A 16080-nucleotide genomic window follows, 5' to 3' on the forward strand; every position below is an offset into this window, starting at 1 on the left:
TGGTGTAACCATAATCTTGGTCATCTCTGGAGAAGACATCCCTGTGTTTTGATAATAACTCAGCCAGCCTTTCACATTGGGCTGGTGTGAGACCTTCACAGTTCACTTCAATAGGAATTGGTGGCTGTGTGAGTAAGTTCTTGTCAGCCTGAAACTGATCTTGCTTCAGTTCCTTGACATGAAGTACGCCATCATCTTCCTCAAATTCAAGAACATCCTTGGTGACCACCTCCTTTGGCTTATAAACAGAAACCGCTCTAGATCGGGGTGCAATTCTAAACGGCCTTTCCACTCAAGTTCACCATACGTACAGGGACCTTCCCACAGTCTGTTTTAGCAAGAACGTGAGCCACTAAGAGTCCTTTTGGCAAACTTGTTCCAGCTGCAGCCTCTACTAGCACGTTACTCTTTACCCTAGGTCACACTCCACAGCAGCCCTCAAGTACCTTCTCACAGCGAGGAGGAATAGTGATAGCTTGTTTTCTGGCAATTTTAACATACCCTATCCTTCCGTCAGGCCCTAGATGTCCTGCTTCCTTCTCAACTCTAGCCAGTACTCTCCGGACTTGAGCCTCATCTCGCTGACTATACTTGTCTACCTTTTCCATCCCCTCCGCTGAGATAAACAGAGACTGGACTTCATTGAGTATATTCATACCGATGATCCCTGACACTCCTTTCATTTCCTTGACATCAGGACTTGTGTCAGTCAGAACGAATATACACAGAAGGAAGCACTTTTCCCAGACATTCTACATCGGCCTGTAAGCAACCTAAGACAGGAATGTCTAGTCCATTGGCCGCTGTCAGTTTAACCCAGCATGCAGAGGACAGCTTTAGCTTTTGCTCCCCAGAGTGCTGTCTGAAGTGTGACTCGGAGATAGTGGACAGCTCTGACTCTGTATCTAAGAGGGACTTGGTCTTGACACCGGCTATCTTCACCTCAACAGTGAGACAATCCCCAAAAGCGCTATCCTTCAGTTTTTTAGCAGTCTCATCAGCCAGCCATTCTGCTGTGTGACATCTAATCAATGAGGGCCCCGGGCTTCTCTGTGACTTCGGCTGACTCCACTGTACACTGTGGTGGAGCTGGTCCCCTCCCCAACTTGCCACCTTGTGGACAATAGCGACTGGTGTGTCCGGGTTCACCACACGAATAACAAATATAACGGCCTTCACTGTCTTTTAACGGTTGTTTCTTTGGACGGCCCTGCTGTGGTCTATTCCTTTCTTTCGCATGGACAGCCTGATATAATTCTTCTTGACGAGCAGCAATTTTCTGGATCGCCTCATGCAGTTTCTCTAAAGATAGAGTGGAGGGAGCATCTTGTGCTGCAGCAGCATTCACTACCCCTCTGGCACAGGTACTGGACCTGACATTGCTAGAAGGCTGCGCTTCCTCCTCTTCCGAGCAGGTAATTGCCGCTTGCATCAATTGCACGAAACTCAAATCTGGCTCAGCCTTAAGTCTGCGTTTCATCTCTCGACGCAAGAAGTCATCTTTAAGGCCCAGCACCAACTGCTCTTTCAGAACCTTTTCAGCATCCGCCACTCTATTTGGCTCTCGCCGTTGAACACGATTAAGTCTTTCCCGAAGGTCATATGCATAGGAGCGTATTGTTTCTCCTGCATTCTGAGCACGGTCGTAGAAGTCTTTCAGCCTCATACCAATGGGCACTTTATCTCCATATGTGTCGAGGAGAACAGTGAAGATGTTGTCAACAGACTCCTCTTTTCCTTCCATCATGAACTTCACTGTGGCTTCGGCCTCATCTTTTAGGTGCTGTTTCACCAGCTCAACCCGGTCCTCAGTGGGCACCCTCATGACCTCAGATGCAGACTTCATTGATGCCACCCATTCTTCAACAATCAGCTCTCCTGGTTTTGACACACAACCAGTGAAATCAGGGAGCTTCCGGTCTCGAGGGATGAACAGTCCCGTTGAAATGTTAGCTCTTAGCGATGCTTTCAGTCAAAACACATTTTTTTGAAAGTGCAAAATGCAGCAAAAAGACATGTAACGAGTTTCTCGATGACAAAAATCAAGCGGGATTTGCACTTTGAACGTACTCACAGTGTCCGTGGCCTTCACGATATGTTACTGCGTCATTCTAACAGTCAACACATACCACTGCACTCACTCCTGTGTGCGACACACTCATACCCCGCGCTCTTCATCTCTCTGTGCTGCACTTCCGGTACGCGCCAAAAAGCGGATCACTCGCCAAAACAAAAGTATCCCAAAAATAATCTCCTTTCAAAATAATATACCCGTTACACAAACTCTACAATCAGTGGCAGACTGGGACAGTAAATCAGGCCGGGAATTTGACTCCACCGCAGGCCACCTCTGGCTTTCACTGTCTCTATCATCTTTCCCTGAATCCCTCTCTCTCTCACTCTGCACATCTAGTTGCTCTGCAATATGAAATAAGCACGTTCAATAATCTATACTTATATTAATTGTGCAGCCATCAATTGTATGTCCCCATGATCACAGTCCTACTACTCATGATCTTATAAATCATAAAAGCACATATTAGTATAGCCTGCATTTTTAGTTTTGCTTAGCTTAAACTTTACCTTAAGGTTCCTGCTGTGACTCAAAAGCTGAACTGTCCACCCCCTCTAGTACAACAGCAGGAGCACTTGCAGCACTAGTGCTAATGTTGCTTCCTTCGTCACCTTTTCAAAATAAATAAATAAACATTGTAGACTACATATTGTAAATTAAAAATGAAAAATCAAAATTTTTGGTCAAATTTGGCATTAAAAAATACTGTATCCCCATCTGTAAAACAGTGTGCTAGTTTGTGGTTAAGATGTTGCAACATGTTCTTTTAAAACTTCTATCATATATAACTTATATATATATAATATTTTTTTTAGAATAGATTTTATCTATTGTAAGTCGTTTTGGATGAAAGCGTCCGTCTGCCAAATGATTACGTAAATATAATGTAAATGTAATTCTGACCGACCTGCTACCTTACTGGTGAACACGGCTGGGATTTTGCAGCAACTTGCTGCATCTGTGGCCAGGGCTTTTCTCCTTTTTATACGTTCCCTCTCTGCTCCTCCTTTGCGTTTACGCTCCATTTTTTGCACGATTTTCTAAGATATAGCCTGCCTCTGGATATAGCCAATTAGGCAGTTCGTCGCTGATGATGGGTCATGTGGTGGTGTGATTTTCACTCCGCGATTGCCTGATTCGTAGATTCAGAGGTCCGTCAATTAATTCGCAGTTGCGTACCAGCCTATCGCGTCAGGCTGATCGACTTCACAGCGGCAGGCGGCAGGCCAGAATGAACGTCAGGCCACCGGGAAATGTCCCGGTGCTCCCGGTGGCCAGTCCGCCCCTGTCTACAATAAAATATAAAAGCAATAATACAATGCAGGTCCCTTTATTTTTGTGTCTTAAAAAATCTATAAAATTTTTAAGACAAAATAAATGTAAATAATGTTATGTTGGTCATTTTCTGAATGTTGCAGTGTTGAAGTTATTGTCCTGTCCCACTGCTAGAAATGTGCTGGGACGCTCCACTGCGCAACAGGAAGATCGCAGCTCATCTCAATTCTCACAGAGACGCGTTCTGTGCCCTCCTGTCCTTCAGAGTTCGTCTTCCAACCTGGCAAGATCCGTCTTCACGAGAACCCAAGTCCGTTCTTTGTGTTCTTAGAACTGAGAAACAGCCACTGAGTTAATAAACGCAACTGATCTTAATACAAAATGGCGGACGGCAGAAACGGAGTTAATCTACGCAACTGATCCTAATACAAAATGGCGGACTGATCTTAATACAAAATGGCGGCGGCAGAAATGGAGTTAATCTACGCAATTGATCTTAATACAAAATGGCGGCGGCAGAAGCTGAGTTAATCTACGCAACTGATCTTAATACAAAATGGCGGCGGCAGAAGCTGAGTTAATCTACGCAACTGATCTTAATACAAAATGGCGGCGGGAGAAACGGAGTTAATTTACTCAATCGCCACAGCGCTGCTACGGATAAAACATTTATAAGATAATGTCGCACTTAGATACATATATCTGCAAACAATAAACACTTATCAATGCTAGCTCTAATGTTATTAATATACATATCAAACATACTGTGTCAGTAGGCTAAGGAGCAGTAGCTTGCTAGCTAGCTATGACTAAGTTAGCCACAAAAAATATGTTAGCTCACTATTTTACAATTTGCAGTTTATTTAGAAGTACTTTTATAACTATTCTAGACTCCTAATTTTAGCGTAAATCTGAGTAGCAGTGCGCCAGGAGAGGCTGCTGTGGTAATTTCTCTAAGATAGCTGCTAAGCTAAGCCACTAAAGGACGGCAATTAGCAAGAACAAGCAGGTTCGCGTTAGCTTAGCAACAATCCAGCTAGCATTAACAGGCATTCACAAATTAACTGATACGAACTTCTTTTTCACAGAAGCGAAATATCTCTTACCTTAAATATCACACTCTGAGTCTCAGGTCCTGTGAATGTCTAATGTGTTTTAAATAAATAAATGAATGAATGAATGAATAAATAAATAAATAAGCTGAACCGGATAGAACCGGTTTCCTGTGGGCTTCCCTCAGCACTAGCTGTGATTAATGAGATTTTACACGAAACTTTGTACAATATGCACAATGTTAAGTGTGTTTTTACTGAATAAAATTAGGTAACAAAAATCTTTTTTTAATAATAAAAACCATCACAGAAATTTTAATGGTTTCCACTACAAATACCATCAAAAACCATCAGCTAACCATTAAAACCATTACCATTACTGGTCCTTAATGGTATCCACTAGACAAAACATGCCACCAATAGAAGGCAACAGATTACCAGTAGAGACCCACAGGGACCATTACAGTTTCCATTAAAACCAATACAATTCCCATTAAAACCATTAAAACAATTACAAATTCTATGAGGGTTTCTGTTGTTTTTTTAGCAGACTCAGAGCTTGAAAGGGACATTCAGCAAGGTTGTCCAATTTTAAAACTTTATACTGATTACTGCTACAGATGTACTAAATAGTGTACAGTTTACAGCCCTGTGTATTTATTGTGCTGTTGTGTGTGTTCTTTGTCCTGCACTCGTCTCACATAATGTGTACAAGCTGCATAGAGGAATGACAATAAAAACCCACTTGTCTTTGTATTGACATGTATTTTCACATGTATTTCTCATATTTCTGATGGCACATGAAATGAGCAGATATATATATATATTTCTATTTTTCTGCACAGTGTTCTGTGAGTTGTTTGTGTGATTTTAGTGTCAGCTTCAGCCTGGTGTCCAGAGATTTGGTGAGAAGAGCAGAACTCATCACAGGCTACAAAATCCCAAACACACAGCACATGTAGCGATTACGGTGCCTGAGAAAAGCTCACAGAATCGTCTCAGACCTCAGTCACCCAGCACACAGTCTACAGTGAAGCTGCACACATGGAATATCAGCTTAAAACTGGACACTTGCCTATTAGACTACTCAGTGCATGTGCAGAAATAATTACTGCTCATAGAAAGCAGACAAAAGTAAAGTGTAAAGTATAAAGGGTTTTTATTCATTTTTTAAAAAAATAATGTTAATAATTACTTGGGGATTGGGGAATAGGGGCGTGGTAGGGTTAGGCTTAAAGAGAGGATGGGGGCTTGGTGTGTGTGTGTGTGTGTTTAATTGATCAGGCTCCAGCATGTGATGGCGTCTCTTGAGCTGATCTTCTCGGGACTCTCCTGTCTCTCTGGTCGCAGTGAGCAGGTCCTCTCCACCCTGACTCACAGGCTCGGTCACGGCGTGTCCACACACGTGTGTGTGTCTGCGGCTTTCTTTCTGTCTGACGTTCACGCTGGTCTCTTGATGCTCTGGCGTCAGTCAGCTCTTTCCTCCCTCCATTCTGTTCAGCTGTGGGACAGAATTAGAGAAATCACTGTGCAAGCTTGTTTCCCAGAATTCAGCAGGAGTTACGCAACACAGACCGCAGTACTCAGCTAGTAAAGTTTTACGCTGAGGTAAATTAGATTAATGCGTGGAACACTTGGATGGATTAACATAAAGGGTATTAACTATGAACAGCGTGTCCTTGTTGGCTGCTTGTGTCTGTTGGTGCTTTTATCTATTTCTCATGATTACCTTCTTTGTCCTCAACTTTCTTGTAGTTGATTTTTCTCCCTCTTCCTCGTGTTCCTCTCCTGACCTTCTTCTTTGCCTTTACTTCATCTTTAGGAAATAATGTAAGAATAATGTCACAATCTTAAACAATGTTATTATTATTATTACCACCATTGTATTCAGTATTTGTCTATTTTATTGTCATCGTAATATGGAACGCTCATTTTCATGGCATACTCAGGAGCTGCTCGTTAACGGTCTCCGTCTCAGGGAGTTGGATTTCCTCTTTAGGCTCAGATTCTTCATCTGCCTTCACCATGGGTTTGTCTGCTGTGACACACATAAACATGAACAGCTGTCCAGATGTGTATTATTATCTTGGAATTTCAGGAATAAAAAGCTCAGGGTGAAAGTTCAGGAATAAAAAGAACTCGGCTGCAATAAACAGGCAAAATATTATTGTACACATTTGAATAATGAGCCTAATATCAGAGGATTTGATGGTCGGAGGGATTCTGTGGAATTTAAAGAGGTGTGTAAGGGGGACTGATCGCTCCTTCTCACCCAGAGGTGTGCTGTTCTCTGTTGCTGCATCTTCTGCTGGTCTTTCTATGACCTCAGCTGCAGATCGTCCTGACAAAAGTCACACGATTCACAATTAAAACATGATATAAAGTTTAGATTCGCCGTTTAACACAAACTGAACTAATATCAGCAGTTCTTCAGGTACATTACTGACATCATGACATGATATTAATATTAATACCTGCTTTATTGTCCTGGAACTTTCTGTAATTGATCTTCCTTCCTTTGCCTCGTGTTCCTCTCCTGCTCCTTTTCTTTTTCTCATTTCCATTCCCGGTGTTTTCAGGCTTCTCTTTATTATTGCTCTCTGATAATTTATAATGTCACAATTATTAATAATATCATTATTGCCACTTTAATTGAACTTACATTTTCATTATTACAATTTTCACTTATAAATGTTTTTACAAATTACGTGTATAGTCTCAGCCAGTATAACGTCCACTAGCTGTACTGCAGCCTCAGCTACAATTTATTTACTTATTTACTTACTTACCTACTTATTTATTTATTTGTTTGTTTCTTTGTTTATGCACTTATTTCTTTGAGTAGTTGAGGTTTAGTGATTGCTCCTACTCACCCAGACATGTGCTGTTCTCTGTTTCAGTGTCGTCCAGCTTTCCTTCTTCAACAACTCCTTCAGCTTCACCTTTAGCTTCAGCCTCAACTTCAGCTTCACCTTCAGCCTCAACTTCAGCTTCAGCTTCAACAACAGCTTTAGCCTTAACTTCTTCTGAAAAAAAAAAATCACATGATTCACAATTAAAACTTGATATAATGTTTAGATTGTATTGTATGAGGCAGATAAAGTTTTTCACTTCAGTTCCTCATTAAATTTAATTTAATATCAGAAATTCTTCAGGTACATTACTGACATCATGACATGATATTAATATTAATACCTGCTTCATTCAGGTAAAAGCTCTTTAATGCTCTAGGAACTCAAAATTGATTTAATCCACAAAACCCTATTAAATACAACGATCTTTTCCAGTGTTTCTGTTTAGTGTTTCAGTACTTAAGAAGTGATATATGAGTAGTAGATATGGAGAACTATGCATTAATTCCAGTATTAATGGAAGCCATTGCTGAGCTGATTGACCTTCAATCAATATCAGTTGGGCTTTTATTTAAAAATTTCTTACATTATTATAGAGCACTTTATCAATTTATCTTTAAATGTGTAACACAAATGCTATTTCCTCACTGGAAGTTAATTTCTTTACTCACCCAGAGGCAGGTTGATCTCGTCGCTTATCTCCTCCAGGAGGACGGTCAGGAAATCATTAAAGGCTTCAGCCTCAGCTTCAGCGTCGGCACTCATCACGATCTCCCCACTTTCTCCTGCTGAAACAAAAACGTTTCAATTTAAAACTTAACATTTTCTAACTCTAGTTTAACTTCAAATAGTTGGAACATTACAGCATCTTGTTAAGAATAGAGGGTTAGTAGCTATGGAGTATTATGTGTTATTAATATGAGTTAACTGTGTTCATCACCACGGCAACATTAATATGAGGCTTTTTTCAGTTATTGTTTTGCATTTTGTCTGAAATTATTTGGAGATTATATTTTTTTACTCACCCAGAGACTGGCCAGAAGTTTCCCCTGCCTGAACCAGGAGGACGTTCTGGAGCTGGCTGATGGCTTCAGCCTCCGCCCCATCATCCACCTCCTTCAGCATCCCTGTTTTTAAAAAATAAATTAATATTCTCAGTTTTCTAACAGTAAAATCAGAGCTCTCTAACACAGCACCTCAAATTTCATGACTATTCTTGTAAAATTTCAGTTTCCTTTATTGGCTTGCATTTCATTTTATTTAAAGGTTTTATCATTTATTTTTGCAAATCCTCACGTCACTTTATCAGTGTGAATTGTATTTAACTTTGTAATTTAAATATTATTAGCATATTATATTTTATTTATTTATTTTTTACTCACCCAGAGACTGGCCAGATGTTTCCCCTGCCTGATCCAGGAGGACGTTCTGGAGCTGGTTGATGGCTTCAGCCTCCGCCCCATCATCCACCTCCTTCAGCATCCCTGTTTTACAATAAATTAATGAATATTCTCAGTTTTCTAACAGCAAAATCAGAGCTCTCTAACACAGCACCTCAAATTTTCTTTATGTTAGTTTATAGCAGTTTCCTTTATTTTCTCTCTTTTCATTTAATTTAATGTAAGTTTGTATGATTTTCTTGTGCAAATCCTCACATCAGATTGTCAGTGTAAATTGTATTTAATGCATATTATGATTTATTTATTTATTTTTTACTCACCCAGAGACCGGCCAGATGTTTCCCCTGCCTGATCCAGGAGGACTTTCTCGAGCTGGCTGATGGCTTCAGCCTCCGCCCCATCATCCACCTCCTTCAGCATCTCTGTTTTTAAAAAATAAATTAATATTCTTAGTTTTCTAACAGTAAACTCAGAGCTCTCTAACACAGCACATCAAATAATTTTGGCATTTTATAATTTATGTTCTTTACTCACCTAGAGACTGGCCAGAAGTTTCCCCTGCCTGATCCACGAGGACGTTCTGGAGCTGGTTGATGGCTTCAGCCTCCGCCCCATCATCCACCTCCTTCAGCATCCCTGTTTTACAATAAATAATATTCGCAGTTTTCTAACAGTAAAATCAGAGCTCTCTAACACAGCACATCAAATTTTCTTTATGTTAGTTTATAGCATTTCAGTTTCCTTTATTTTCTCTCATTTCATTTAATGTAAGTTTGTATGATTTTCTTTTGCAAATCCTCACATCACATTGTCAGTGTAAATTGTATTTCATGTTGTAATTGAAATATTTTTGGCATTATTTATGTTCTTTACTCACCCAGAGACTGGCCAGAAGTTTCCCCTGCCTGATCCAGGAGGACGTTCTGGAGCTGCTTGATGGCTTCAGCCTCCGCCCCATCATCCACCTCCTTCAGCATCCCTGTTTTTGAATAAATTAATGAATATTTTCAATTTTCTAACAGCAAAATCAGAGCTCTCTAACACAGCACTTCAAATAATTTTGGCATTTTATAATTTTTTTCTTTGCTCACCCAGAGGCAGTTCGATCTTTTCTTCTGTCTCTTCCAGGAGGACGTTCTGGAGCTGGTTGATGGCTTCAGCCTCCGCCCCATCATCCACCTCCTTCAGCATCCCTGTTTTTGAAAAATAAATAATATTCTCAGTTTTCTAACAGTAAAATCAGAGCTCTCTAACACAGCACATCAAATTTTCTTGATGGTTCTTTTGTAGCATTTCAGTTTCCTTTATTTTCTTTCATTTCATTTAATGTAAGTTTGTATGATTTCCTTTTGCAAATCCTCACATCAAATTGTATTTAATGTTGTAATTGAAATATTTTTGCCATTATTTATGTTCTTTGCTCACCCAGAGGCAGGTTGATCTTTTCTTCTTTCTCATCCAGGAGGACGTTCTGGAGCTGCTTGATGGCTTCAGCCTCCGCCCCATCATCCACCTCCTTCAGCATCCCTGTTTTTAAATAAATTAATATTCTCAGTTTTGTAACAGCAAAATCAGAGCTCTCTAACACAGCACCTCAAATTTTCTTTAGGCCAATTTGTAGCATTTCAGTTTCCTTTATTTTCTCTCATTTCATTTAATGTAAGTTTGTATGATTTTCTTTTGCAAATCCTCACATCAAATTGTCAGTGTAAATTGTATTTAATGTTGTTATTCAAATATTTTTGGCATTATTTATGTTCTTTACTCACCCAGAGACGGGCCAGAAGTTTCCCCTGACTCATCCAGGAGGACGTTCTGGAGCTGGATGATGGCTTCAGCCTCCGCCCCATCATCCACCTCCTTCAGCATCCCTGTTTTTCAATAAATTAAGGAATATTTTCAATTTTCTAACAGTAAAATCAGAGCTCTCTAACACAACACTTCAAATAATTTTGGCATTTTATAATTTTTGTTCTTTTCTCACCCAGCGGCAGGTCGATCTTTTCTTCTGTCTCTTCCATGAGGACGTTCTGGAGCTGGCTGATGGCTTCAGCCTCCGCCCCATCATCCACCTCCTTCAGCATCCCTGTTTTACAATAAATTAATATTCTCAGTTTTCTAACAGAAAAATCAGAGCTCTCTAACACAGCACCTCAAATTTTCTTGATGGTTCTTTTGTAGCATTTCAGTTTCCTTTATTTTCTCACATTTCATTTAATTTAGTGTAAGTTTGTATGATTTTCTTTTGCAAATCTGTACATCACTTTGTCATGTGAATGGTAATTAATGTTGTAATTGAAATTTAGGCATATTATAATTTATTTTCTTTACTTACCCAGAGGCAGGTGGATCATTTCCCCTGACTGATCCAGGAAGACGTTCAGGAGCTGGTTGATGGCTTCAGCCTCCGCCCCATCATCCACCTCTTTCAGCATCCCTGTTTTAAATATTGTAATTTAATATTGCAATATTCAGGTTTTATCCTTTGTTTTTAAAGCTCTTCATGGGCGCAGCCCGTCTTTATTGCACATTAACTCTGGTTGTGTAAATCTGTACAGCACTTTATCAGTGTAAAAGGTATTTAAACGTGTAACACAAATGCTATTTCCTCACTGGAAGTTAATTTCTTTACTCACCCAGAGGCAGGTTGATCTCGTCGCTTATCTCCTCCAGGAGGACGGTCAGGAAATCATTAAAGGCTTCAGCCTCAGCTTCAGCGTCGGCACTCATCACGATCTCCCCACTTTCTCCTGCTGAAACAAAAACGTTTCAATTTAAAACTTAACATTTTCTAACTCTATTTTAAGTTCAAATATTTTGAACATGACAGCATCTTGTTAAGAATAGAGGGTTGATATCGATATAACTGTTTTGCATTTTGTCTGAAATTATTCTGAGATTATATTTTTTGCTCACCCAGAGACTGGCCATTGGATTCCTCCGTCTCATCCAGGAGGACGTTCATCAGTTCACTGATGGCTTCAGCCTCCGCTCCATCATCCACCTCTTTCAGCTTCTCTGTTTCTCAATAAGTTAATATTGTCAGTTTTCTAACAGCACTAATACCAGTGAACCACAAGAACTGAACTAATATCAGCAGGTACATTACTGACACCATCACATGATATTAATATTAATACCTGCTTTGTTGTCCTGGAACTTTCTGTAATTGATCTTTCTGCCTCTGCCTCGTGTTCCTCTCCTGGTCCTTTTCTTTTTCTCGTCTCCTTTCCTGGTGCTTTCAGCAGGCTCGTCCGTCTCGTTGGTGTTTACTACATCATTAGAAAATAATAAATCAACAATGTCACAGTCTTAAACAATACTATTATTGACACTTACTGGTTATTAATAATACTTATTATCAGTGAAAGATGAATGCAGTGTTTTTTTATTCATTTGTATTTTTTGTTTGTTTACTTACTAATTTCTTTGAGTAGTTGATGTTTGAAGGGATTGTGTGAGATTTATTTTACAGTTAAAGAGGTATATCAGTGTGAGTGATTGCTCCTACTCACCCAGAGATGTGCTGTTCTCTGTTTCACTGTCTTCCGGCTTTCTTTCTTCAGCAGCAGCTGCAGCTTCAGCTTCAGGTTCAGCTTTAGGTTCAACGTCAACTACAGCTTCAGCTTCAGGTTCAGCTTCAGGTTCAGCATCAACTACAGCTTCAGGTTCAGGTTCAGCTTCAGCTTCAACCTCAGGTTCAGGTTCAGCTTCAGGTTCAGCTTCAGCTTCAACCTCAGCATCAGGTTGAGCGTCAGCTTCAGCCTCCACTACAGCTTCAGGTTCAGCTTCAGGTTCAGCGTCAGCTTCAGCCTCAACAACAGCTTCAGCTTCAACCTCAGGTTCAGCGTTAGCTTCAGCCTCAACTACAGCTTCAGGTTCAGCTTCATCTTCTTCTGAAAGAAAAAAATGTCACATGATTCCCAATTAAATCTTGATATAATGTTTAGATTGTATTAATTGAGGCAGATAAAGTGTTTCGCTTCAGTTCCTCATTTAGGTTAGGTTCAACTTTATTGTCATTGTCAGAGTACGAGTACAGAGATGACCAAATGCAGTCAGCATCCAACCAGTAGTGCAAATAACAAATAAGGTAAAATGAGGTAACAAGGTCATGGTGCAGTAAGTTAACAGTGTACAGTGTAGAGGTAAAGGTAAACAATATGATGCATAACCAGTAATGCAAATGGCAATCAAGTTAAATGGAATAAATAAGAATTCTGCTGCAGTTAGTTGAGATAAACAGTATACAGGTGGAGGTAAGCAGCATGATGCATGCAATATGATGCAGTGGACACATACAGTGGATAAAAATGCAGATGTGCAAATAGCAATAATGTGCAAATAACAGTCTGATATAAGTAATAGTAATAATAATGACAGATAGTGCAGTAGAGTGCAAGTACTTGCAAATAATTCCAGATAACAGTGGTGTCTGATGCTAATGTTTAGTTATTAGGTGGAGCCTGGCAGTTAACGCTTAGAAGCAGAGTTCAGCATCAGTACAGCTGAAGGGAAAAAACTGTCCATGAGTCTATATTTAATTTAATATCAGCAGTTCTCCAGGTACATTACTGACATCATGACATGATATTAATATTAATACCTGCTTTGTTGTCCTGGAACTTTTTGTAATTTATCTTCCTTCCTTTCCCTCGTGTTCCTCTCCTGGTCCTTTTCTTTTTCTCCTTCCCATTCCCGGTGTTTTCAGCAGGCTTCTCTGTATTATTGAAGTTTACTACATCATTAGAAAATAATGTATAATGTCACAATAATAATATTATTATTGTTACTATAATATTATTGTATCTGTGTGAGTGATTGCTCCTACTCACCCAGAGATGTGCTGTTCTCTGTTTCAGTGTCTTCTTCCTTTCTTTTTTCACGGTCTGCTTCAAACTCAGCTTCATCCTCAGGATTAGCTTCAACCTCGGCTTCAGCCTCAGCCTCAACCGCAGCTTCAGCCTCAGCCTCAACCTCAGCTTCAGCCTCAGCCTCAAACTCAGCTTCAACCGCAGCTTCAGCCTCAGCTTCAACCTCAGCTTCAGTTTCAACCTCAACCTCAGCCTCAACCTCAGCCTCGGCTTCAGCCTCAGTTTCAACCTCAGCTTTAGAGTCAGCTTCAGCATCAGCATCAGCTTCAAATTTATCTTCAACAGCAGCTTCAGCAACAGCTTGAACCTCGTCTTCTTCTGAAAGAAAAATCACATGATTAAAACTTGATATAATGTTTGTTCTCCAGGTACATTACTGACATCATGACATGATATTAATATTAATACCTGCTTTGTTGTCCTGGAACTTTTTGTAATTTATTTTCCTTCCTTTGCCTCGTGTTCCTCTCCTGCTCCTTTTCTTTTTCTCCTTCCCATTCCCGGTGTTTTCCGCAGGCTTCTCTGTATTATTGCAGTTTACTACATCATTAGAAAATGTATAATAATAATATAATGTACAATGTCACAATTATTATCATTATTATTATTATTATTATTATTATTATTATTATTACACTCACCCAGAGATGTGCTGTTCTGTATTTCAGCGTCTTCTGCCTTTCTTTTTTCATCAGCATCAACCTCAGCTTCAACCTCGGCATCAGCTTCAGCTTCTATGTATAATGTCACAATCATAAATATTATTATTGCCAGTTTTAGTGAACTTACATTTTCATAATTACAATTTCACTTATAATGTTTTTTTAAGTGACTTATAGTCTCATCCAGTTTAACGTCCACTAGCTGTACTGCAGCCTCAGCTTTTATTTATTTATTTGTTTATTTGAGGAGTCATTTGGAGGGATTGTGTGACATTTCTTTTACAGTTAAAGAGGTATATCAGTGTTTTAAAGTTCAAATATTTTAAATATTTTATCATCTTGTTAAGAATATAGGGTTAGTAGATATGCAGTATTATTTTTATTAATATGAGTTACTGGTGTTAATTACCACAGAAACATTAATATGAGGGTTTTTGTCATTTTGTCTGAAATTATTCTGAGATTATATTTTTTCTTCACCCAGTGGCAGGTCGATTGTTCCCTCTTCCTCATCCAAGACCTGACTGATGGCTTCATCCTCTTCCTCTGCTCCAGCATCCACCTCTTTCAGGACCTCTGTTTTATAAAATATTATTTTCATATTTCATTAAGTGGTGACATTTTCATGTTATTGACTTTCCTTCTCATTATTGTTATTCCTCCTATCATTCTCCATACAATAATAACTCACTGATTGAGGGGTCATTGGTCTCAGGGTCGTAGATGAAAATCCCCATCAGTACCCTAACGGCCTTAGTGCGGATCTGTTCTCCTGTAATATGAATGTTAAGGGCTTCAGCTTCAGATTCTGTCTTCAGCACCTTCAGCATTTATCTCAGTAACATTGTCAGTTTTCCATATCAGTTCTTTACTCACTCAGTTGTTTGTCATTTGCTTCAAGATCCTCGAAGAAACTGGCCATCAGTTCCTGAGCCTCAGCTTCAGCCTTAGCTCTTGTCCTCTGGCTCATCTTTTCTCCTGAAACAAGAGCTTTTTTTTAATTAAAACAATTATAAAAGTCGGCTTTTACAACCTTATCGTGTTAAGAAAATAGTAATCAGTAAATGAGTAGTATATCAGGAGCACTATGAAGTGTTAAGACGTGATGTTTAGAAGTCAGTGTTCAGCTTCTTAAACTGCTGTTTTAACATTAATATCAACAACACATTATTAACAATATATTAACAATATTACATTAACAATAATATCAACAGTTACTCAACTTTGTGCTTTTCGATTTGGTTCTTTGTTCATTTTGTACATTTACTCACTCAGATTCTGGCTGGTGGTCATCTCAGTGGCATCCACAAAGATATCCATTAGCTTGGTTATCTCTCTCGTGTGGTCCAAAAAAGTCAGTAACAGATTTGTCTCCAGTATAAATGCTGCGATCCTCTTCAGTGTCTTTTGCCGCGATCCTCTTCAGCGTCTTTTGCTGCGATCCTCTTCAGCGTCTTTTGCTGCGATCCTCTTCAGCGTCTTTTGCTGCGATCCTCTTCAGTGGCTTAACGTGGTCTGAAGTGAACGGTCAGTGTGACTGAAAAATGCAGCTCACCATTATGACGTCATAATGTAGAAAAATTCCATCACAAAATTCTACTTTGGGTTCTGCCTCCACAAAAACAAGCCAATTTTCATATGTACACATTTCAGTTGTGCAATTTAGTGTATTTAATAATCTATTTTACACACTAAATTTAGCTTTTTTGCCATTTTAGTAGTTACATCTGTATTTGCAAATAGATCTGACCGATATACAAAATCACTGCCACACATTTTCACTCCCTTCTCATCTTACACACAAACACATCTGGAGTTTTTAATAGTTTTCACTCGTATAGTGAAGAATGAATACGCAATATTAACTTGTTTTTCACACTAAAAAATTTTA

General features: G+C 39.3%; 1 protein-coding gene across 1 annotated transcript; it reads right to left on the reverse strand.

Annotated features, from left to right (window-relative positions):
* Window positions 1–6523: 6523 nt before the first annotated feature.
* LOC128320829 (serine-aspartate repeat-containing protein I-like) lies at window positions 6524–15509 on the reverse strand. The gene is made up of 16 exons (XM_053241139.1): window positions 15461–15509; window positions 15066–15167; window positions 14881–14961; window positions 14670–14765; window positions 14169–14261; window positions 13540–13845; window positions 12169–12315; window positions 11794–11925; window positions 11570–11677; window positions 11290–11406; window positions 10989–11090; window positions 7925–8041; window positions 7275–7427; window positions 6876–7001; window positions 6657–6742; window positions 6524–6544 (listed from the first exon to the last, which is right to left on the reverse strand). Exons 1-16 carry the CDS (start codon window positions 15507–15509, stop codon window positions 6524–6526), a joined length of 1836 nt encoding a protein of 611 aa, XP_053097114.1.
* Window positions 15510–16080: the final 571 nt, after the last annotated feature.

Source organism: Pangasianodon hypophthalmus, chromosome 17 (assembly GCF_027358585.1).
Source record: "Pangasianodon hypophthalmus isolate fPanHyp1 chromosome 17, fPanHyp1.pri, whole genome shotgun sequence".
Lineage (NCBI taxonomy): Eukaryota > Metazoa > Chordata > Actinopteri > Siluriformes > Pangasiidae > Pangasianodon > Pangasianodon hypophthalmus.

Coding starts and splice junctions, on each gene's coding strand:
- LOC128320829 (XM_053241139.1), bottom strand. CDS start 15,509: ATGGATATCTTTGTGGATGCCACTGAGATGACCACCAGCCAGAATCTG. Junction 13,846..14,168: donor ACAGAACAGCACATCTCTGG/GTGAGTGTAATA, acceptor TTTTTCTTTCAG/AAGAAGACGAGGTTCAAGCT. Junction 6,743..6,875: donor GTTCCAGGACAATAAAGCAG/GTATTAATATTA, acceptor GACTTTTGTCAG/GACGATCTGCAGCTGAGGTC.